The sequence below is a fragment of the Hippoglossus stenolepis genome, chromosome 18 (genome assembly GCF_022539355.2).
Source record: "Hippoglossus stenolepis isolate QCI-W04-F060 chromosome 18, HSTE1.2, whole genome shotgun sequence".
Lineage (NCBI taxonomy): Eukaryota > Metazoa > Chordata > Actinopteri > Pleuronectiformes > Pleuronectidae > Hippoglossus > Hippoglossus stenolepis.
In genome coordinates this window covers 12281888-12306306 of record NC_061500.1, presented here as the reverse complement: position 1 = coordinate 12306306, position 24419 = coordinate 12281888, and the positions used below count along the sequence as shown (strand labels likewise).

Here is a 24419-nt window from a genome sequence, read left to right as displayed (position 1 = left end):
CTCTTTTTAATAGCCAGAGTAGACACATGCATTAACTTTGTAGCACCATTCGTCTTGTTTAGGGGAAAAGCAGAGCCCGAGGATGTATCAACAGATAATAAACATTATGCCTTCTGTTTATTATCTGGGCTTTCAGGAATTAGCCACTTTGTTATTAGGCTACAAAATTGTTTTGCAAGATCTTCAGTTTTCCATTTATGCAACTATAGCTCATAGATGACAAGACGTAGTGTTTCTGAACTCCATTACTGAACAGTCTTTATATACCTGGGTAATCAGAAAATATCAACACACGGCAGTGACATCACGTGCTTTTGAGATTCATCATGTGGCATCCACATGCCACATTGCTGAAATTGATCAGTTAGTTAATGCGAAGTAGCCTGCATCAAATAATAAATTAATTCAATTGGTTCCATGGCTTCCATGGTGTATCATACATATGAATAGATTCATGTAGTTCCACATAGAGAGTAAAACTACATTAGGCCAGTAAATTGGTTAATCATATTAACTTATTGCTATGACAAAGTAGGTTTGTGGCTATGTAGAAACCAAATACTGTATAGAAAGATGGACGATAATGTCTTCAGTTCCTCTTGTACAAAAATGAAGCTAAAATATCCCAGCACTGATATTGAGTTTTAACATCATCTGAAGTGTAAAGTAATAAAAATAGCTGAATCACAAATGGGAACCTCATGTATTTTCAACTTATACATCTTATTATTACTTCCGCTGACTTCTCTTTGTTCATTTCATGTAATTCCACAGTGCTGATGGTGCCTCTGGGGAAACACCATGTGCCAGGACAGAGATCTCCCTTCATACTTGATTTACCTGAAAGTAGGAGGTTGATGTAGATTATAATACTGCCTTGCACATTGACCTTCTGTCATTTTATGCGAAAATACCCAGAGGGGAGAGATGCAGAGAAAAATGAAATTAAAGGGCGCCTATACATTTTACGTATAACAATTTCATGCCATCTTAGGCCTTCAATGAATTTTCCCCCAGTTGAAAGAATGCAGTTGTACAACATGAGGATTATAACAAGGTTATTATATCAGGCTTCTGTAACCCAATCTTGTTTGTTGATATAGTGAGCAGCAGTTTCGACATGGCGAACACGTATCTTGCACACTTTTCAATTATTTGCACACTGGAACCAAAGATGTCAAACAAATTATTCAAAAGTTTTTTACACATCAAATATACCTTGCTGTTACTATGGTCAGAGACACATTAGCCCAGCATGAAAAACAACAGCTTCCACATCATTTGAATGGGAGCACACCATCCCCGCAGTGGGGGGTGCCGACGCAAGAGGCTCCACTTGGTCTTTGATCCATCCAACTGTAAAAGCTTTGTGGATGCGCACGCTCCACATGCTGTTTGGCTATATAATTGGTCGATATGTGCAAGAGCATAATCATGGTAGATTATTTCAAAACATATTTGTCATTTCCTCACAATAGTCACAACAGCAGATAAAATGATGGTGGGTTTCAAGAGTATAGCAGAATACTCTAACCTGAGTAATTAACTGAGTAGTTATTCATCCTGGATTTCTTGAAGCATATTTCATCACCTTACCTTGCTTTTTATTTTAATACAGGACTGTTATTGGTCTGATCTTCATTCAAGGTGTTGTCAGTAACAAGCTCTTATAACTGAGGTTCAGGCTACATCCATACTGCTACGTTTATGTTTTCAAACCAAGACGATCTCTGTCCACACAAGCGTTTTGCTCCATATCAGTTTTAATCCCCGTCCATACCAACACGTCTGAAAACTTATATCACGTGACCGCTCACTGGGCATGCACGTGCTGGCGTACACAGGAATGGTTTGAATATTCGCTCGTCTCTTACACATGTGGGCAACTGTATCATTGTAAAATGTAGAATTTAACTGCACAACAGCTGTTAGCCAAGACAACAGGGTCAGCAGCGATTGTAATTGTTATACATGTTGGTCTCTACACTGGTAGCCGGGGATAATCCCTGTTGCTGTCTTATGGAAAGGGGTCATGTGATAGGAGCCTGATGAATCAGCGAAGGCTATATTGTGACCGATAAAGACCCAATCAGCAAGCGGTGTTTACGTCATCTTTTTCCAAGCATCTAAGATTCTGCCCATCCAGTCTAAAAAGCTGCCCTGGAGTTTTAAAGCTAAAACTTGGGGCGAGCAGCGTCTCCATTGTAGCAGCTCTAAACTCCTGAGTAGTCCATATCAGAGTTGACGCGTTTTCAAGCGAAATGTAGTATCGTGGATGTAGCCTTGGTAAAACAATAGCTTACGCTAAATAAATCAAACTGAATGTTTAAATAGAGTTAAAAGTCTTTGGTGGCCTTTATAAAGGTCGTTAACAGTGAATAGAATGATATATAATGAGGTGTAGCTTTACAAATTATACTAACCTTCGCTTTCGGCTCATGACACTTTTTATGTTGCTCATTATGTCATCCTGTCAGTCTCAACTTAAGTCTGTGTCCTTTGGGTTCTTCTCATTAAGGCAGTAACCTACTGAGAGCCGAGAGCTGCTTTACCTACTGACACCACACACACACACACACACACACACACACACACACACCGCTCCCTGTTTTTCCTCCATCATCTGTCAATATTTTTTCCCTCACCTGCCCAAACAGATAGCACACGACCCTGTTGTTAGTCTAGTTTTTTTTTTACGCTGTCTCTCTGTATATCCGTCATCCTCTCCTCTGTCTCTGCGACTCTTTCTGTGTTTATTCTCGGGCAGTAGGAGTGCCACCTCTGCAGGCAGCAGGTGCTCTGGGGTCCTAATGATTGTCTGCTTCCAAATGGTAATCAGGGCCTCCCTGCTGTGCCGTGGTCTTTTCCAGATCGAGGCGCGGCAAAACAGAGCACAGCAGATCAATTAGCACTGCCCACCTTTTTTTTTTTTTACCGGAGTGCTGTTGCAGCTGTTGGCATCATCTTTTTTTTTTATTTATCGTTATCACTCCGCGACATCGCTGCGGTTTGGCCCTGCGGCCTCCCGCTGTTAGAAAAGTGGAGTGCTTATGTAAACAGATAATAAGTTGTCTGTCTGCAAATATGCTGGACTTCCCCTCGACACAGACAGTGATGCAGCGATTGTCCAACACAGTCTTTCCGAAACAGATTCTAGACGCAGACTGGCAGACTGTGCTGATGTGTTGCTGCTGTTGTTCTGGGGTGCAAACGCTGTCTTTTGCCTCATTCTTTATGTGTATACGTGTACTAACAAAGGATGTGTTGTGAATGTGTGAGTCTATAGGGGAATAAGGCTGACCTGGGTACAATGCTCTACAAAATGGTGTGATTATGACATGGCCATGGTACCATAATGCAGGTCAGACAATGACCTATTTAAAAAATTCCCAAAAGACAGGACAGGCGGCTGCTGCTCAGCCAGTCTGACTCTCTCTCTCTGTCCATGTGTTTTGTCTTCCTCTTTTGGGGATTTTACTTTAATGAAACTTTATTTCTCTTTAAAATGCTGCTTTCCTTTGTTTCTACGTAAGCTGCTCCTCAATACTTCTCAGTTGTTTTGCTCTTGATGACATGTTTAGGTGTGGCTTTCTACTCTGTTTTTGTTTATGTATCTGTCTGTGTTTATCTCCATGCCCTTGTCTTAATATGTCTGGTTTGTCTGCCCTGCAACAGCCCTCACTGAGCAGCGGGGCCGGCCAGGGAATCACTAAGCTATTGGTTTAATGATGCCAGCTCCTACTTTACAGGGATTTACATGTCTGTGTCTCTAAACACCCAGTCCACACACACAAATACTTGCACAACAACATGCATGGTTATGATAGGATGGCTAGACCAACACTTAGACACAGATAGCGTAGTGCTGTCGCTGGCCTTCCCTTCTGCTGATTGCATCTGCAAGCTCTATAATTTCCCTTGTCAGACAGATAACAAGGGTCAACCGTACCTGCAGACATAACACATTTGTGCCCATCATGCTGAAGAATTAGCAGCCGAATCAGACAGATGGAAAAGCTTACAAACGCACACTCACAGCTTCCTGCAAGGTTTGAGTAAATGGTGAAACAAGTAAAATGGGCCAGGATCATTGAGACTAATGACAAAGCTCACGTCTGAGGCCTGTGTTTCCTTGGGTGGAGAGAGGACATTAAACAGCGGCGTGAGTGGTTGTGACTACGACAATGCAGGAGGCTTGAATGTAGCACATGACTGGAGGAGAAGGAGCAGAAGAGAGGAGGGAAGGAAAAAATTAGGAAGGCGATAGAGAGAGAGAGAGACAGAAGGAAAAGGCCCTAATGATCTCATACACACACATGTCAGGTGTTTTCTGGTCGTCTAGCGGATCCATTTATGGGGGAAAAACAAGTGTAAAGAACCGAGTGGGAAGTGGAAGAGGAGGAGCCAAGATATTTAAATCCTGTCTGGGTTTCAAGTAGACCATGGGCCTTTTAATCTCATCCACTTGTCAAACATACACACAGGGCCAGGCAGACGTCTAGCTAGCCTATTTTCATGTGACCTGAATTCCCCAGTGTGGCATTTTTTTCCCTGCCAGGCTAATCTCATTAAGTTGGGTGCAGAGCTAGAGAACAAACACACAAGGCATCCCTCACTCCTACTCTGCCCTCTTCTCCTCCTCCTTTTGTCTCCTCTTCATCGCCTTCACTTTTTCCATCAACCCCCCCTCCTCCCCATTGTCTTCTTCCTTACTTCCATTTTTGCTCTTGTCCTCCTTCCTCTACATCCTCTGCCGCCTCTTCCTCCCACTCACTTGTCTCCCATATCTGTCTCCTGCTTTCTGTCTAATTATGGCCTGCCACAGCAGAGGAGAATAGAGCAGGTCTAGCTAGGCGATGGAGTCGAACCTCTGGAGCCACCTCTGCTCCCAGACGCACAATCAATCTCTCATTATTGCCAGCTCACTCGCCTTCTACTTCGCTTCTATGCGTCTGCCAGCTTAAGCTCTGCACACCTTCATACGCCTGCCTGTGAAAATCAGCATAGTGCATTATTGCATATGTGACAAGCCCGATTCTTGGTCGACGCAAAACAGATTACAGTTATTTACAACCGTCCCCATCCTGCAGCCTACTTTCAGGGGTTTTGATTGTGTGTGTTCACACACATGAGATTGTGCATATGGTTATTGTGTAGGTGCAGCACACACAAAAAAGGCCACACAGCGAGCAAAGTTATTTATAAGATAAGCGCCTTGTATCTGAAGCAGGGCACAGAAGATGGAATATAAAATGCTGCCACGTGCAGTTCTGTTACAGATGGTTCACCCAGATTGGAGGTGTAATCTCAGCCCTCACCAGGCGGCTGTTGTGAATCTAGTCTTAGCTGCAATAAGCAAATTCTTGGGCAAAACAGGTCATCGTTAGAACAATCATTTTTGTCATGAAAATAAATCATAGAAGAATACTCTGGCTGTAGAAATCATAAAGGCCTTTATTATCTCTAATGGAGGTTCCTAATAGTTTGTTTTTCCATAAGGCCAAAAAGATGTATGAATGATCTTTGTTTTACTTTCTAAGGTTTGAAATGTGTCTCACAGAGGGGAGTTTTTTTAACGAAAGCTTTACTGATTTATAGATCTATACATTGAAGAGTAAACTGGCTGACTCAGCACCTGACTCTTAAGTTTTTTTTTTACAGGGTTTAGACTTACAATACTTCCAGGGAATACACTTTCCTCCTTTCAAGACTAAAATGGAGCAGGATGTAACCCCAGAGGAAGTTACTGATCAGTCTAAGGCTTCCTGTTTAGCACAGATAAGGATTTAAGCTTCCGGACCAACCGGCTCATATTCATTTCTTTTACTTTGGCAGTTGTGCATGATGTCTTTGCTGCTGTCACATAATGATCAATAGTCAAAGTCTGCATGTTCTTTTTAATAGGTGAAGACTGTATGTCTGATTTTTTATTTTAATTTTTTTCAACAAAAAGATCATGGCTTTATTTCCTGAGAATTTCCTTCTCGAAAAAGTTCCCTCACCTGCCCAAACAAAGATGGCGCACGACCCTGTTGTTGGTCTACTTTTTACGCTGTCTAGGCTTACAGATACTTGAATGACACCACCAGAGCAGTATGGAGGCATGTTATGTTTATTTCTGCTGTTTCTTTACGTTTGAAGAAGTGGTCACCAATTACTTCAATTGTTTTTCGTTTACCCCTGAAAAGTGTTTTGTGAACTCAAACCACAAAACCCACCCTTCCATCAGTCACAAATTTTTATGTTGGGGTGATTTGAGCCCAGCCCACTATTTACTTGACCAGAACCATCAGAGACTCCAAAAAGTTACTATCCACTATCCAAAAAATACCATGTAAAATGACATGTTTTCATTTTTAAAATCAATGCTAAGCTAACCAGCTGCTTCATGTTTAACTTAAAGACTAGGGCAAAAGTGTTGCACTATTACCTTAACGAACCTTTGAGATGTGATCTTGAGGTCTCGTAACTGTCACACTCAGGCACTCAAGTTCCTGCCTTTCGCTTTGCAATATATTGGGTTCTTTTCTCAATAGTTGTATTCATGGATCTCATTGCTTTGTGTTTTGAATTGTGGCAACCCCTCTTTGTGTGAAGAACTTTGTAAATAACTCATCATGTCATCCACTCAACCCCCTGCGTCTTATTCTCCATCCTTCCTACACCTGTCTCTTCCCATTGTGTCACTTGTCACAAGTGACACTTGTCTTTCCCCCAAGACGAAACGTGCTGTGACATGTCCCGATCAGTGACTTAAGAGGTCACCTCTCTTCCCTCGGTAAGACCTTTGCTGAAAACTGAGTAACACTGTTTCTTCCTCCTTCTCTCCTCCCCATCTTCTCCTCCTCTTGGTTACCCCCTGCTGATCAATCTATCAGGAGGCAATCATTTAAAAACAGCATTATAAGTGAAACCACTGTTGTGGGAAACCAATTAACCTTTACATCCTCCCTCTCCCCAGGCCCAGGACCTGAATGTGATTGAGGAGGTGATCCGCATGATGCTGGAAATCATCAACTCTTGCCTGTGCAACTCTCTCCACCACAACCCCAACCTGGTGTATGCGCTGCTCTACAAGAGGGAGCTCTTTGAGCAGTTCAGGATGCACCCCTCCTTCCAGGACATCATGCAGAACCTGGACACGGTCAGTCCCCTTCTTTTTCCTGGTACATAACCCAAATGTCAGTCAAGAAGTGAATTGAGAGGAGTTTGGTACCGGGAGAGCTTTGCATCAAGGCACTGGCTGATTTGTGGTAATTATTCAGCACATCAAGGTTATAGAGATCTTTTCCCCTTAATGTCCTCTCCATCTGCAGAAAGTTTCAAAAAGCCAGGCAGCCCTGGAACACATGCAAACTGCATCATTAACATAGAGTGTAGTTGGACTGTACAGCAATGCGAAGCTCCGTGAGCTTAACTGGTATTGATGAATTAATCAGTCCCCTTGTGTCGAGAGGCTCTGTGTCAAATATTCATTGAGAGTGTTTGGTGTATGGGGGGAGGAAGGGACGGAGCAAGAGAAAGCTGTCATTCATAGCTGTATTAGTCATGTTGAGGAGGAAAGGAAGCTTTGGTGTGTATGTATGAAGGATGGGGGCTGCTGCATGCGCTGCCATGGGCTTTGCTGTTATCCATAAGTATGAGGGAAGCATGCTAGCTAGAATCCCTCATTTAAGTCAGTCTCCCTAAGGCTATTCTCCAAAGCCTTCCCCATGCTTGCAAATCCGTGTGTGTGAGCATGAGATTCAAGATGAGGGCCTGCTTTTTTGCTCCTCTAAATTAACCCCATATGGAAGGTCTTCAGAGTTAATGAAGAGATTAGTATTAGATAGATGTAGACACACACGCACACAATGTTCTTGCATGCTCTGGTGTATTTGAATTTTCTGGAGCAAACCGCAGAGCCCGGGCCGAGAAAACATTGCCCTATAGATGCATTTTTCCACTGTTGGTTTGACGAAAAAAAAAGAGCATTAAAAAGAATCAGTAATACCTAGAGTTTTTAATGATCAAATATCTAACATTTCTCCAGGGAAGAACCTAGCAAAAGAATTGCAAAATACAGTTTCCTTGATCTCTTGTTTAGCCTAAACCCAGAAGGCATCAGATAATTTGAGCTCCAGTGAAGTGCTTATTATAATAGGGAAGAAACATGCTCGAACCCTATGGTGAATTTGTCTTCTGAAATACTGCATGTGTGTCTTTGCTGAGTACGTAGCCTACAGGCATATTAGCCAAGCCTACTGTATGTTCACAGAACTCGTACAGTTTTATAACCATCTCTCAAATTTCATTCACTTTCTTTCAAATATTCTCATCCAATATTGTGATATAGTTGCTGTGTATTCTTTCATGTTTTGGTAGCATTTTCAGAGCAATGCACTGCTGCTAGGAAACATGACAACCAATGGATGCATCTTATTAGCTGTTGATGCAATTACAAAAAAAGTCTCAAGTCAAGGGGATCAAAAAGAGCTCGCTGCATAGATATAACAGAGATTTATGTGACTCTTGATGTTGTTAACATGGTGGAACACTAACATCGGTGTTACTACTTTCACAATTAAACCCTCTATATGTAGCGTGATGCCACTTTTTTTTCTAGCTGAGATATTGCTCCCGGTGTCATCATATTATAGGGTGTGGCTGCATCAGTGTGATAGCTCCAAACAGTGGGATTAAACAAGTCAAAGAGCTTCATGACGGAACTGGGACTTGATGTTAAACCTCAGTGAGATCAAGATGACATGAAATATGATGTATTTAGAAACAGGAACTGGATTTAATATTGAAAGATTTAAACTAGAGCCTGACCAAATATGGATTATTGAGGCCAATACTGATAACTCATGATTTATATTATAACAATGTTCTTTTATTGAAAGCTAAACACATATCTTAAACTAGAAGGGAGCACATTTAAATTCACTATATCCTGATTTGCATTTGGATCTGCACCAAATTGCACACATTCATAAATATTAATCCCCTAAACATGCTGGATTTTTGTTCATCATTTTCCCATAATGGGTAATAAAGGATTATTTAATTTGATCTAATCTTATATACGTCAATTATATTGGTTGTACAAAAAAAACAGTATGAGAAGTTGTGATTTTTAATGGGGTCTATGTACAGACCTTTTTCTTGACCGGCAACAGTTACCTCCTTAAGTGTTTCATTTATAATTGATGTTAATTAGTGGACTTGAGTGGTGCTGATAGGTGCATTTGTTGCTTTTGGACAGAACCAGACCAGAGTTTACTTCTGTGTTTTGATTGGCTTTTTCCTCTCATCTGACCATTAGGTGATTGGCTTCTTCAGTCAGCGTCTGGAGCAGGCAGGAAGTGACCTGTCAGTTGAGAGGGTTCAGGAGGTCATCATGAAAGGAGCCCAGGCCCTGCCCAGTGACAGACTGAAGGTAAGTCACTCACACTCACAGACCTGCATACATTTTGACTTCACAGTATGCTGGTACGTTTTGTCTGGTCTGTGCGGACGAGCGTCTATCCTGCAAGAGAAGAAGAGTTTGGCCAATCATCGTTCCAGATTCGCTCCCCTGGAAATGGCAATACAAGTTTCATAAAAAAAACAAAACATGAAGTCCTCTTGTTTGTGTTTTGAGGGAGAGATGTGTTGAGTGATATTTCTGACAACACAAAAGCCTTTTTCAGACATGGCCTGCGGGTAAAGTCCGGATAAATGGGTCCGGAGTTTCACACATGCACAACGCAGCGGGAGGTTCTCTGCACAGACGTGTTCACAACAGCAACAAATCCTCTGCATTATTCAGGCAAGAGGTGAAGCACCCGGATGCAGCAGGCAGACACAGGAAGTGATGTATTAATTCCTCTGTGGCGATCACGTGATCATGTTTACAGCACCCTGACAACGTCGTCAGCTCTTATCACCAAAAACTCTCTTGACATCTACGTCTTTGTCTTCTACTTGTAGGACACCACATTTTCAAGACAAGCGGATACAAGAGATATTTGTTTTCTTGATTTTTTTTAATTTTTGCGTCTTTCGCATGTTAAGAAAGGTCCGCAGAAACCACGGAGCCTCTCGCTCGTACATTTGCGTTCACACATGCACCCCTTCCTGAAAAATACGGAGGATCTGCTGAGTTCAGTGCATGTCTGAAAGCAGCTTAATAATAATATAGTAAAATAATACCCCCACCCACCTGTATTCCAAGACTTTCCTCAAGCTTGACTGGTCTGCACACACACTCACACTCTCACACACTGCAAAAGGACAGATGGGATGGCAGAGCATGGAGACGAGGAATCTTGAAAGATGATAGAATTGGGACATATTGGCTATCAAGATTCATTCAGAACCGAACAATGTGTTGTTAGCAGCTGCGAGGTACAGTGGATCGGTGCTGGGTAGGTGAAAAAAAAGCAAATTAGTTTAGTCTGGGCAGGTGAGAGAGCAGGAGAGGTATGTTATAGGTATATGGACTGAGGCGAGGGAAAGATGGAAAGAGCCATTGGGACGTGAGACAAAAGGCGAAAGCCCAGTTCTCATTAGCATTAATACCCATCTTCATTCCATCTCTGCTGGCCGGCTACACGCCAACATGTAATGACATTTCAAGGAGATGGGATAGGGGGCTATGGGGCACTTTGTCATGGGCACATAAGATCAGGAGGAGGGGGTGAGGAGACATAAATCTGCCACAGCGCCTCGTTACCCAACACCCAACTCTCCTGGCGGGTTCGCCAACCCCCCGCCCCCCCAGTGCTCCACCATTAATCAGTGAGGAAATATGTAACCAGTGGTCTCCCCACTCTGCTCCTCACCAGCACTGAAGCTCTTAATTGCATGTTTCATCATGTGTTTCATGTTCTATACTTGGCGGCTGGCTGCGAGGCATTTGTCTCGCTAGCCGATGTGCAAGAGGGATGGTGCATGGCCACGTGGGCTCTCCTCACTCTCCGTCAGCACCTCGGAGCGCTAATGTAGCGATCGACCATAAAGCTGTAGAATTACACACGGAGCCGTGTGGATAACCCTGCCATGTCCTTCAGCGAGGCTGCCATACCTGTAGCACACACTGACGCACCCAGCTGTGGCTGGGATATGTGCGTATGTGTAACAAGCATGTGTCCGTGTGCGTTTGCAGATGATAGTGATTCTGTACATGTAGCCATGCGTGCTGGTTTTTGTTTCTGTGCAAAAAGTTCTGTGGAGTGTCACACTGACTCTCCACCATCCGAGTGTTTTCCAGCTCCACAGGGTGACGTGAAGCGAAGAGAATATCTGGGCGATGTTTCCTCAGGGAGAGGTCCCATGCACTTGATGGTGCCATCGCTCAAACAAACAGCTGTCCCTCTCCCTCTCGCCTCTCTTTTATCTTATGAGCTCCTTCTGCTATTCAGCCTGCAAAGCGAAAATCCATAGGTTGGATTAATGTTGTGTGGACTTATCGATACGTTGTTAATTACGCAGTAAAAGCTCCTAGAAGGAGTATTGGTGTCTCAGTCAGTTGTGCAAGGAGAGGCCGGACAAGAAAGAGATGTAAGGGTGATTGTTCCTCTCTAAAACGATCAAACACACATTGAATCCAAATTTGTAATTCAAATTATTTTTTCATTTATTAGTGCAGTCACCCTATCCTGTGGTAATTAATACACTTAATAGAAATACATTGCAGGTCATTTTCCCACCACCTATACCTGAAGCTACAGGCATTGACAGTTATATAATGTAAGCATCATTTACATATTTATCTTCCTTCTTGTCTCAAAAAACGATTGTTGGGAGGAACTGACAGTTGACAGTTGCAAAGTAAATAATTTTATTTATATTCTAATGACAAAAACCTGTTGTTCTTGGTGAGGGGGACAATGTACACACCAGACTACAAAGCCTGTTGAGGTAAAGCACTTAAAACCATTTACACTAAATGCAGACATGTAAATTAGGTCCCAACTGAAAGAAAGGGTTAAAAAGAAGGTGGTAAATACCCCAGGGACAACCCTCAGTGCCTTGTCACTCAAGCTCCCCTCTCGCTTATTCTTTGTGTGTGTGTGTGTTGTTTCAGGGTGTGTGAGACTGAGAGGCTCTCATGGGCAGTGCCTGTGGAATGTGTTGTTTCGCCTGACCAGCTGAAATCTGCCTTATTGAGCAGCGATAGCCCACAGACTCTCTGGCTCCTCAGGACAGGATGGAGGGGATGGGGGGTGGGAGCTTACCAGCTGTTACTCAGTACCTGGTCCTTCGTACGTCTGATGGCTTGTACATACGACACAGCTTCACTCTGAAGCCTCTTTTAGACAAACTCAAAGTTCTGAAATCCCTTTGTCTGAGATTGTATCCTGTGTCTTACGACCCGTTTTAACATCAGATTGATTCCCTGGATTCGACAAACAGCCATGTAGATGTATAAACACATACTATACCAAAGTACTATTTATTTTTGAGGGGAGTGGGAATATATCTACCAAATTTCATGGCAAATGAATTGTGGTGGGACTACAATGAATAGACCAAAAATCAGCAAAGTCATTAGGATTCATCATCTGTGAACGATAAATGTCTGTACAAAACATTTGCACTAAATCATAACATATTGTATTTGTGTGAATCTGTCACATATCTCATTCAGCTTGGGGAAAAAAACACTTTTTAAAATGCACTTACAATGTACTTAACATGGTTAAAAACAGGAATAAAAGGAATAAAACCTTTCAGGAAAAGAGGCATTAGCATGTCCACCATGTGTCATGTCAGAGCCAGAGCCATTTTCACAGGGATGGACCCATGTGCACTATCATGAATGCATGTTCGTACAAAGAACAGAGAAGCCTGTATCACAATGCAAACAGATGGAGTGTGACTTCATTCACTGGACAGGACGCCATTAAATGACTATATCTTTGATTAGCGATACAGCTCATCCTTCAAGTCATGGCGGGAGCTGTAGCCAATCGCTGACATTGGGAAAGAGGCAATGCACACTGGACAATCGCCAGTCTATCACAGGGATGACATACAGGGACAAACTCGCATTCACAGACCTACAGGCAATTTAGAGTTTCCAATTAACCTTTAGACTCTCCGATTAACCGAACCAGTGTGTCTTTGGACATGCAGGAAACTCATGGAGGCACAAGGAGAATATGAAAGCTCCACAAGTTCGACACCAGAGTCTTCTTGCTGTGAGGCAACAGTGCAATCTACTGTAGGACCGTGCCCGACTCTTTATTAAACTTCTCAAGTGAAGTTGTTGTTATTGCAAACCCTTTGTTTACAATGACACAATATTAAATTACAGCATTTTTATTTAAGGACCATTAATCTTATCAAACAAGCTGAACATTGTAATACAACCTTTCAATGCTTGTGTGCGTACCTACTTGCGTGTGTGTGTGTGTATTGAGTTCATAGTTGCTCCCTAGCCGCATTCTTCTCTGTCTGGCCGAGCTCTGACAGCACAGCAGCGTGCAGAGGAGGAAGGGAACACGGCGTCCTGAGTGAAGATATGAGGCCAGCCAGTCAGTCTGTGTTCAGGGGCGAGGGCCTGACCCGCCAGGACCCATAACTAACTGATATGAGCTCGGGCCAATTGGGCTCAGACAGCTGCCAGACTGAGAACAAAACAGAGGAGGGCAGGAGGCGAGAAGACAACAGAGTGCCAGAGGGAAGAAAGGAAGCCACAGTATAGACAGACTAAGGCGACAGAGATAATATTAGGGTGTTAGATGCTCCGATTTTCCCCAGAAAGCGCTGGAGCATGGAAGATACTTTTTTTCTGTGACGTGTACTCTATGTAGTGATATCCAAGACTTTCCAAAGCACCAAATCCCCCGGTGGCTCCTGTCCAATATAACAGTAGGAGGAAAAACGAAGGCCATTGTGATTCAGACATCATTTTTCATTTTTTCATTTTTTCATTTTGTGTTCAGTCTCAAGTGAATGTGGTTGAATGTGCACAGGGGGCTTTATAGTCGTGCAGTGTAGGTTCATAATTTCTTCTTCAGTAGGCACTTGTCTTGTGAAGCACTCGTTCTGATAAAGGAGTCTGTTTTAACGACGCAAGATGCATCATTTTCACGTACTTTTCAGTCTCTTGGCAAGTTGTGAGACTGCCTGTTTTACTGATGTGAAACCACAATAACAGCCTTTGATCATTAAAGGAGTAGTTCGATATTGTGGGGAATATGCTTACTTGCTTTCTTGTAGAGAGCTGGATAAGAAGATCAATATTACTGTCGCATCTTAGATATGAAGCTTGAGTCTGGAGATTGTTAGCTTAGTTTAGAATAAAGACTGGAAACAGTGGGAAATAGAAAATTTAGGTTTAAAAATGAATGCAGGAGCCAAGAAATAGACCAACACATAAACCTCTATAACACTGCAAATATATAAATATGTAAAAATATATCCATCCATCCATCCATTGTCTTCCGACAATGCCTACTTGTCTCAAAATGGGGTTAGGGTTAGAATGTTGAGTAATTCAGGAGTAAAAACTCATTCTATGTCTCGATCATACCGACATTTACAAAGGCACAAATCATTAAAATGTATATGACATTAGTTGAGTGAAGACCATTAGCAAGGTTAAAGTAGAGCTCTGTTCTGTTTCACCTGTTCCCCAGTACTGTGCGACCTGTGTTCAGAGGTCATGATGATGAATGAGCTCCTCATCTTCACAGTCCTGGTCGCGGTTTGAAAGAGCATATAAACTGCCATATTGTTCTCTGAATGCCCCGCCTTTATGTTAGCTTATAATATGCAACATTACTGTTTATTACCACAGTGGCTCATGTCTGTCTTTAGACGTGTTCTTATGAAAACAATAACTTAGACCTCATACCACCATCCTCATATAGAAGATGAGTTGTTTGTAACACGGATACATATATTTGCACATTAATGAGGGAGAAATTTGAGATAGCGATATTAATACCGCACGTGTTGTTTCAAAATGCGTGGACATTGCAGTATTTGCTGATTAATGCTTTAATTATCCTAATTACCTCATTAGCATAACTGGTTTATGTTTCATATATCATGGTGATTATAGCAGGACGAGCCTTCTGTTTTGTTTTGTTTGTGCAAGTAAATCACTTTGCACCTTAAAAACGAGACACTTTAAAAAACTTAAATTACATGGCGTCCTCTGTGCTCACACGTAAAAGTGAGTCTGGTTTGAGTAACCGTCACCGTCGGTATCATATGAACATTTGACGAGTAAGGGAGCTTGTCCAGGAGAGAGTCACCTACACACAAACACCAGCCAGATAATATCACTCCTGCATTGTGTCTCGCTGTCACAATGGCGGTGGTGTGTGTGTGGTCTAGCCTCAGTAGCCTGGCATATGGCCTGTGACCCCCGTAGCCCCTCCGTCTGTGTCAATATGATACCGATAATGTGGCGGTGAATAGAGGAGGCGCGGACTCAATAGAGCAGACTGGGAGCATCTCATAAAAGGGCCTCAGCGTCTGTCTTTCACCGCAGACTGATTACTGGCTGCATGTGTGCATATACATGCATGTGTAGACAGGAGGGTATAATGAGGCAGCGTTGTATTATTGATGCTCTTTTGCTACCTGCCTGCTGTTTGGTGGGCTGGCAAAGGCTTGGTCTGGTCTGGTCTGGTCTGGTCTGGTCTGGTCAGTGGGCTTGTGTTTACAGGCTTGAATAAAGACCTTATCAAGTGCTATTTCCACTGGAGAGTGGTTAGAATGGAACTAAAACGATTCTGACCATCAGTAATTGTTTAAGTTAGTTTTCCTGCAAAGATGTTTGTCATTCTCTGATTACAGCTTCAAAAAATGTGGAGATTTCCTGCTTTTCTCTGTTTTATATCGGAATTTTTATTATATCAAGTAAATTTTGGCTGCCTGAAATAAAATACACTACAAGGCCCCTTAAATCAAGATCCATGAATTATTTTGTGAAAATGTGTAGAAAATCCAAAAATATAAACCACACTATCCTGCAATGTGAAAGGGAGTGAAAAATCCTGGATCTGTTTGGCCAGACCAAGTAATCCGGTTACACAGCACTTGTAAACTATAAGGTCATAATGTCTGACACACTACTCGACTCTATGTTTGACACACACTCTCTGGAAGTGATGTCTATGTCCTCATTTAGTGTCTGAACAGGCTTTTCTCGTACAGCAGCACTTGTCGATATCCAGTCGCCTCCTGGGGTGAAGAGGCGACATTAGCACATTAGCCAGCCTTTTAAAAGGTCAGTGGTTCGGACCGCAGAGTGATACCTGTCTGCAGGAAGCTGTAACCGAATTTACCTCACAGTCAGACTGGATTACATCCGCCGGCAAACTACTGTACCTGACGAAGAGTGAATACAGATAGAGAGGCCTGACCTACCTACCTGCTGGTCAGCGCCTCCACCCATCAGACAGAGATGTCGCTCCGCTGGTCACATGAAATGTGGTTGGAGGCAGTTTCATGGTGGTGTTGGGGTCGGAGGTCCAACAATAGTCCTCTGTGGAAAAAATGCTGCCCCCTCATTAACTTTGAATAGATTTTTTTGAACAGCCATGCAACGTCATGAGGCATTATACACATTACACTGTGACAGACGTGACAGTATAGCTGCTTTTAAAGACATTGACATTCTCCAGAAGGTTTCACTTTCTTTCCTTCATAATAGAAAAATGTCAGCTTCTGAGAAAACCTAGTGCTTAAAAAAATCATAAGTTATTAGTTTGAATGGGGATGAACATCTATTTTTGCTCAAAGATCTATGACCTCAACACCTCACATGTGTTGATGAGTGTTGATGACTTTTCTAATACTTGACGGACATGAAACAGAAGAGCCATACACGTAGAAGACACATGATCATGTCACCTTGGAAAGACCACGATATCCAAGAGCTTTTGGTGATACGGCTGTAAACAAAAATATTTGATTTCTACTGCACAATGTATACATCTTGTCCTGCCTCCTGCGTACTTTACAGGTGCCACCCCTCACCTGAAAGTTGTGGACATTTTCCTATTGTGAACGCATCTGACCCAGACAATCTCCTGCTGCGCTCTTTGTATTTGAAAGGCAAACATTGGAACATTTGTCCCAAAGCAATTTTCTGGACATTGTCCGGGTTCATGTCTGAAAATGGCTCGTATTACATTAAAGAAACAACTGCTATGTCTGCATGGAAACTGTCATAGCTCACTGAGACATCAGAACACAAAGAAGCCATTGTTGTTAATAATAACCCATTTTTCTTACTATGGAACATCAAACATTTTGCTGTGCGAAATATCAACATGTTTCAGTGAAAAACATAGCAAATATCTGAATGTAGAATTAACGCAGTGATAGCTTCACCTTTGAATCTGCTTTTGATCACCTCTTTCCAACTTTCTCCTTTTCTCTGTTTGTGTGAACAGAAGTTTCCTGAGCTGAAGTTTAAGTACGTGGAGGAAGACCAACCCGAGGACTTCTTCATCCCCTACGTCTGGTCCCTGGTCTTTAACTCTGGAGTCGGCGTCCACTGGAGCCCACACGGCATCGAGCTGTTCAGCATGGACTCCGGCTGAAACCCCCGCTGCTGCAGACAGTGTGTGCGTCTCCATCCCTGTTCAGTGACTGGCAGCGTGTGTGTGTTTATGCGTGTGTGTGTGTGTGAGTTTTGGTGGGTTTATGCACATTACCCTTTATAAGTATGTGCATGCTGCTTTGAAAGTGCCTCAACCTTGTACAGAATGGTTTTTCTTTTTATGCAGCACCACCTATTTTTTTTCCCCTCCACATGTACCAATAATTCCTCTGATTCTTCACGGCGAAGCTTCACCTGTGTACAGTCAGTCCTGTAGAGAATACATATTTAACATCTGCTTCACCTGCTTCCACAGCACACGCCGACGCACATCTCTAATGTATTTGTGTCGAGCTCAGGACACCGGCTAAGGATAATCCCACATTTTTTAGTTTTCTTGCTTAAAAAGAAAAAGGTCAAATTAAAGAGATCCACTTAATGCTACATCCACACTACTAAGTTTTTGTTTGAATACGCATCAACTCTGCTTTGGACACATCTGTCCTCCACACTCCTCCAGGATTTTTGGAGCAACTAAACTAAAAGATTGGCCCCGTTTTTGTTCAGAAACTGGGGCTGCGTTAAAGTCTGGACGGGCAGAAACGGAGATGTTTGGAAATAGTGACGTAGACACGCAACCGCTTGCAGATTGTTTTTTTTAGGCACAACGTAGCCTTCATGTATTTGAAGTCAAACTTCTGTCACATGACCCCGATCTGGAAGAAAACAAGCTGCATTAGCCTCGGCTACCAGTGTAGAACACAACATGAATAATCAATTACAAGTGTTGCTGACCCAGTTGTCTTTGCTAACAATTGTTGTTCAGTTAAATTCTGCACTTTACAATGATACAACTGTCCCTGTGTTGGATGGGAGCTATTATTTGTGCAATCTGGAACAGTTCTCGTGTCAAGCGGGACACGCATGCCCAATGTATGTGAGTGGTCACGTGATATGCGTTTTCAGGCGTGTTAGTATCGACAAGGATTAAAACTGATACAGAGCCAAAACACTCATGTGGACAGAGATGGTTTTAGTTGGAAAATGCTGTTTTCAAAAGAAAACATTGTAGTATGGATGTAGCCTAACTTACTGTGCTTTGATGAACGTTTATTTACCGCTGCACTGAACGCTAAAAAATAAGGTGATATTCAAGACAGGCCAAGTGTCTTTCACATTTTATTAAATGTCCTCTATAATACAGAATTTTAAGTATGATTATCTCATCAGTTAGTATTTTATTTTGCTCAGTTCTCTGAATACAGTGGTTTTGTATTAAAAATAGACTTGTGTTTGTGAAATTAAGTTGAAAAAAGGTCACAGAAAGACAAATATAGTCTTTAGCAAAAAGAAAAACAGAACTTGTCCGTTGTGTTGCTATATGCAGGGTTTTCAGATTCTGGTTCCACCACTGTCGATTGGTGGCCCGAACTGAATTACCAGTTAATTAATGCTTAATTTCAGTCCCTTAAGAATATTAGCACAGTGCATCACTCTGATTCACGTGGTTTCATTGTCACCATCGGCCTTTTATCTGACTTTACCCCGTCTTTGTTGTCGTCATTCTTTTTTCCCTCATAGTAACCTGAGGCAGATGCTTAAACTGGGGCGAGTCATTAAACCCTATTGTGCATAATTACACTTGTCTCTTTAATTTGTCACTTTATTTGCATGTTTATCACGTTTAGAGACTTTGTATAAAATTATTTATTTTCATGTATTTTGTTTTTTTTAACTTTCAGCCCCCCCCTCACAGAAAAGTAGCAGTACTGAAATGGCTACTACGTATAGAAGAAAAACAGTGGTACTTTACTTTGGTTGTTCCCAGGTGGGAAACTGGCTTTATATTATTACATATTATATGACTACAGCTGTCATTTTGTGGCAACTATTACTTTGGAAATAGGAGTTTGAATAAAAATATAAATGGAAGCAGCAAAAGTGTCACGTGGTTATTAAGCAAAGTGAAACGGCATGATTCACAGAGAAGGTTTAAACTTAAAAGTGGAGTATATTAAATTTGACGTATTCCTTTTGAGACCATACACATTTTTTGCATTAACGTGGATTATGTCAGACAACGATTTTGAATAGCTTTTTTTACATTTGGACAGAACCATACTAGCTGTTTTCCTCTGTTCTCAGTTTTTTATACTTAACTACCAACCTGCTGGCTTCTGCTACTTCTGATATAAAACTCCGGAGAATGTTCAGAAAAGTGCAGCAGGAGATTGTGCGGATCAGGCGCGTTCGTAACAACCGGAAAACGTCCGGAATATTCAATCGAGGGGTGGCGCTTCTTTGGCACGTTAAAAACATCATAAACTTTCTCGCTGGGAATTTTACGGACATTTTCTTGCTACATTCTCACATACACCCCCTACGGAAATTTTCGGAAAACGTCTGGAGCTCAGTGTATGTCTGAAAGCAGGTTAACTTTCAGCAAGAAATCATATAAGCACATTTCTCAAAATGTCAAACTTACTTTAAAGCGAAGCAAAATTCTCTTAAGTAGCGAGCACTTAGTCATACGGATGAGCCAATCATATATTATTTCATTTGAAATGTTTTCAGAGGCCTGAAGAAGTGGAACTATTTTACAATAAAAAAGGAACATTTAAGAAATACCTGAAATAATACAATTTTCTCGACCCTATGAGGGTTGGACACAGTAATTGCAACAGACTAAGTACAGTGCAGCTTAGAATTTATTTCTCTTTAGACGTCATCAGTGCTTTTGCAGCTCTGTATAGCAAACAGCACAAAGGAAAAATCAGCCTAAAATCTTGACTGTCGCCCACAGTTTATATCATCGCAGAATATTGATACACTTCAACAGTCAGTGCGTCTCTCGTGTCTCATTGTTGCCTGTTGTGGTCATGTCTGCAGAGGCAGCAGAAACCGAGGCATAAAACCGCTTCGAGGGGGGAAAAGTTTAACAGCACAATGGCACCCACTGTGTCGCATGAGCTCCCACTTCCCCGGGAGAATTTCATGCCTTTCGTCTCTTTTGTGTCGGATTCTCATGCCTGAAATTCTCTTATTCTCAAGGACAATGTAATGGATGCAATTCGATGTAAAGAATGGCCCATTTTCAGCGCTGGGGGTCACTGGTAGGTTACGGCCGGACTGTACGCTCGAGGAGGAGACTGAAGCGCTCTGTCTTTCTGCTCCGACTCTCACCTGCTTCCAGCTCCATTATCGCGGTGCCAGATGGTTGAGCGGAGGTTTTCACAAAGTGACATGGCTCTCCTTGTTCCTGAGCGGCGCGGGAGGTCACCTTACCATGGGCTCCCGTTTCAGGTGGCAGCAGGAAGATGGATGGAGCAGGGGATTCTGGGATGGGTAGTTTATTTATTATTCTCTTTTAGAGGCTAGTGTGTTTTCCTCAAGGTCTAGGCGAGATTATATTGCAGCGTGGCTCCAGACGCAGAGGTCACGCCCAGATCAGCGTCTGTCGAGCGCTGTAGAAAGTAGGGCGCTGGAGACCAGTTTGTTGAAGTGGCTTCGCTCTAAGTGCTGGTTGCCCCTAGTGACACCAAACTCATTAATATGACAGATCACCATGGTAACGATGGAAGGTCGTTAGGCTCAGGGGTTTTGGGATGAGGTCACAGAAGCTCGCTTGCAACATGAAAACAGTTTGATATAGGAATAAATAGACGGAAATGTGACGTTGCGAATGATCTCAAGTGGATTGAACAGAGTTTCAATGAGCTCGATCATCGATGGAAAAACACAATGACGGATAGAAAATATCTCGATGTCTGATTTAAACGTAAACAGTGGTGCGTTGAACATTAGTGAGACACACAATTGTTGCAGCGGAAAAGGTCATTCATGACATGGGTTTAAATATGAATTCGACCTTTATTGTGACTCACGAATACATTGAGGTAGAGACCTCATCCAAATACACCAGAGTACAGAAAGTACACAAACCATTTCAGGACACCAAGAAAACACAAAAAATAAACTGAAATTTGCAAAAAGGAACGAGCAATAGTGAACGCATAAGGAATAAATACAGAAAATGTTACTTGATATGTGTTTAAAGCTTCAAAATACATGATGTAACATTACATTATCGTTGTGTCACATCTTAAATTCATGTGAACACCAAGCAGCAGCTGCCACATTTGTAGAGAACTTTCAAATCCATTGTATTTAACGTGGTGGGGCTCACATACAGGTCGCGGCTGATTGTGCGACACCTCTGACACACCCATCAAACAAGACACACCATTTCGTGCAAACATGATGTTCAACCTGGAAACAAAAGCAAAACCAGAGCAAAGCCAGAGCAAAACATTTTGTTAAGTTAACAGGTAACCGCTGTTCAGTCCTCACTTCACAGGATGCAAACAATCTGTGGTAAAGTCCCCTTTGGAAATATTTTTACTCTGCTCAGATTCTCTCTCTCTCTCTCAGTCATTAACAGAAGCTGTGTGAGACACTTCAGAAATGTGCCTCAGTTTAGTCCAGACTGAAATCTCTCAACATCTGCAGGATGGATTTCTTTTTATTTACATTCATGGTCCCCACATGATGAATCCTGACCACTCTGGTGAACCCCTGACTTTTCCCTCTCATGCCACGCGCAGGATAAATGTCGCAATTTAGTGGGAAATGTTTCGATTGGCGTGAAATTTGCTGCAGATGATAACCCAGAGAAGAAATCCTTGTTGATCCCTTGGGTTCTGAAGCTCCACAAGCAAAATCTCAACATGGATTGTAAGAAAATCTTGCAGATGATTCGTTTCGTTCAGACCATGAGTGCAAAATCGCATTGTTGATCTTCTGACGACCTCTGAATTATAACCTCTATGATTCCCTGACTTTTTTATCTTTTGAAATGTCTACATTACTCATGACAAAATGTTGGATGGACAAAGAGACGGAGCTCTCACCATTTGGCCTTGTCGCTCCTGCATGTGGAGCAATTATACATAAGCAGATCTTCTAAACTGTTTCACTCTAACGGCCTATAAAGGGAACTGGGTCACCGAGTCCTCCAGCTACTTCAATAAAATGTCACAAATTGAATCCCTGAACAAAGCCAGACTGAAGGAATGTGAACATAAAGTGACCTTCGCTGAAACTTTCATCACACAACAGCTTTTGGACGTGAGACCCACACTGAACAAAAAAAACCTTTAAACAAGAGAAAACCCCACACTCCAACAAAACCACATAAAAAAATGTCTGCAGACTTCACTTTGTAAATGATTCTCGGCTACATATGAATTTTTAAAAAGCAGAAATTGGCAGAAATTTTATACAAAATATCCTAGTGAGGTTTTCACTATTGTGTTTTATCTAAATGGTACGAATAGTTGTTTTCTTTACCCTAGAATGGGCCCTTTATATTCACATATTTTATATTTTCATTGGGAGTGGGGCCTCTCTACGGAGGCCGCCATGTTTTTAACAGTAGTCCAGACTGGACAAACTAAACACCTTTTGAGTTTTTATAACGTTCAGATGGCATATTACATATCTTCCCAGGCTCCATTAAATCAACTTAAATTTTATCCCATTCTTTGCCCAATGTGCAGATGACCAATGTGGGTGTTTTTGCACTTTCCTGACAAGATATCAGATGAAAAAAAGTCTCGCCTATCGTTTTAATTAAAGTTGTCTTATGTTTATTGTTCTTATCGTAGCGATGATGAGCTCTCAGTGTGCAATCTCTACCCTGTTCGTAGCATTGTGACTCGCAGAGAAAAAAGCCCTTTAATTGCATGTGCATGGTCCATTGTCTGGAAGCAGTCACTGTTTCAATAAATTATAGTAAAGGCCAGGACTGCTATCTGGAATATTAATCATCCGGCTATATCTATAATGCTGTTTTACCCCCATTGTATGATCTGCTTTCGAATTAGCTGTGTGGACCATATAACTAAATCAGGGTCTTCTTACTCAACTTTATAACATTTAAGTTTATCATATCACACACCAAACCTATGTCATTTTGAGATAAACCATAATATAGTCCACTTTCTGAGGGAAAAAAAACATTGGCTGGATGAATCACATAAACCAGAGGAATTTCATTTTTTTGGGGCAAATTCAGGAAACTAACTATCTGAAAAATCTATGTACCACATCGCATCCGTGCAAAAACTATACGAAAAGTCATCCAAGTCAAGTCACTGTTCCGACTGTTCTGCTCTTTGATTGGTTTGTTGTTTGTTGATTCGTGAACGAAAAGACCCAATCAGCAAGCAGTTGTGAATGTCTGCGTCATCGTTTCCAAAAAACATTTCCGTTTCTGCCCGTCCAGACTAAAACGCAGCCCTGGAGTTTTCAAAATGAAACTGGGCCAGCAACGTTTCCAAACTGCTCTGGAGTATTGCGGATGCCAGATGTATCCTCAGCAGAGTAGATGTGATTTCACACAAAAATGTAGGCGATGTGGATTTAGCCTGATGGGCTGAGATGGGTTCGGACAGAAAAATGCAGCCTGCTGATGAAGCCATTAGGCCACAGTATAAACTGAGGTATATAAATAAGACATATACATGTAAATTAACCATGTTACTTGATGGGTAAAGGTTGTTGCAGGGTTTCTACAAAGGTCAAGATGTGAGTCGAAAGAAAACACTCACAACACTGCAGATGACCTTCACCATTAGGTACAACTGTCCTCACCATCCCAGTTACTTTCACACAGTCCCCGACAGGACCGTAATGGTTTCACCCTCACAGGCTCCACAACACTGACTGCCCTGTGCAGCTGAATTAGTTCATGCAAGTTTGGGTTTGAAATGAGTAAAAGACAAGGGAAGGAATGGAAACGTTGATAAATTTGACTACTTCCTGGAGTCTGGAGAAGAGTCTCACACGCACACACTCACAAGGGAGGTAGAAAGGCACAGAG

General features: G+C 42.1%; 1 protein-coding gene across 3 annotated transcripts in view; it reads left to right on the top strand.

Annotated features, from left to right (window-relative positions):
• The window catches only part of dym (dymeclin), a 48223-nt gene extending 28751 nt beyond the window's left edge, over positions 1–19472 (top strand). For all 3 annotated transcript variants that reach the window (XM_035184379.2, XM_035184377.2, XM_035184378.2), the window contains exons 15-17: positions 6962–7144; positions 9308–9421; positions 17388–19472. In XM_035184379.2, coding sequence (XP_035040270.1) covers positions 6962–7144; positions 9308–9421; positions 17388–17537 — 447 coding nt within the window. In that variant the 3' untranslated portion in view covers positions 17538–19472. The remainder of the gene's footprint in view (positions 1–6961; positions 7145–9307; positions 9422–17387) is intronic.
• Positions 19473–24419: the final 4947 nt, after the last annotated feature.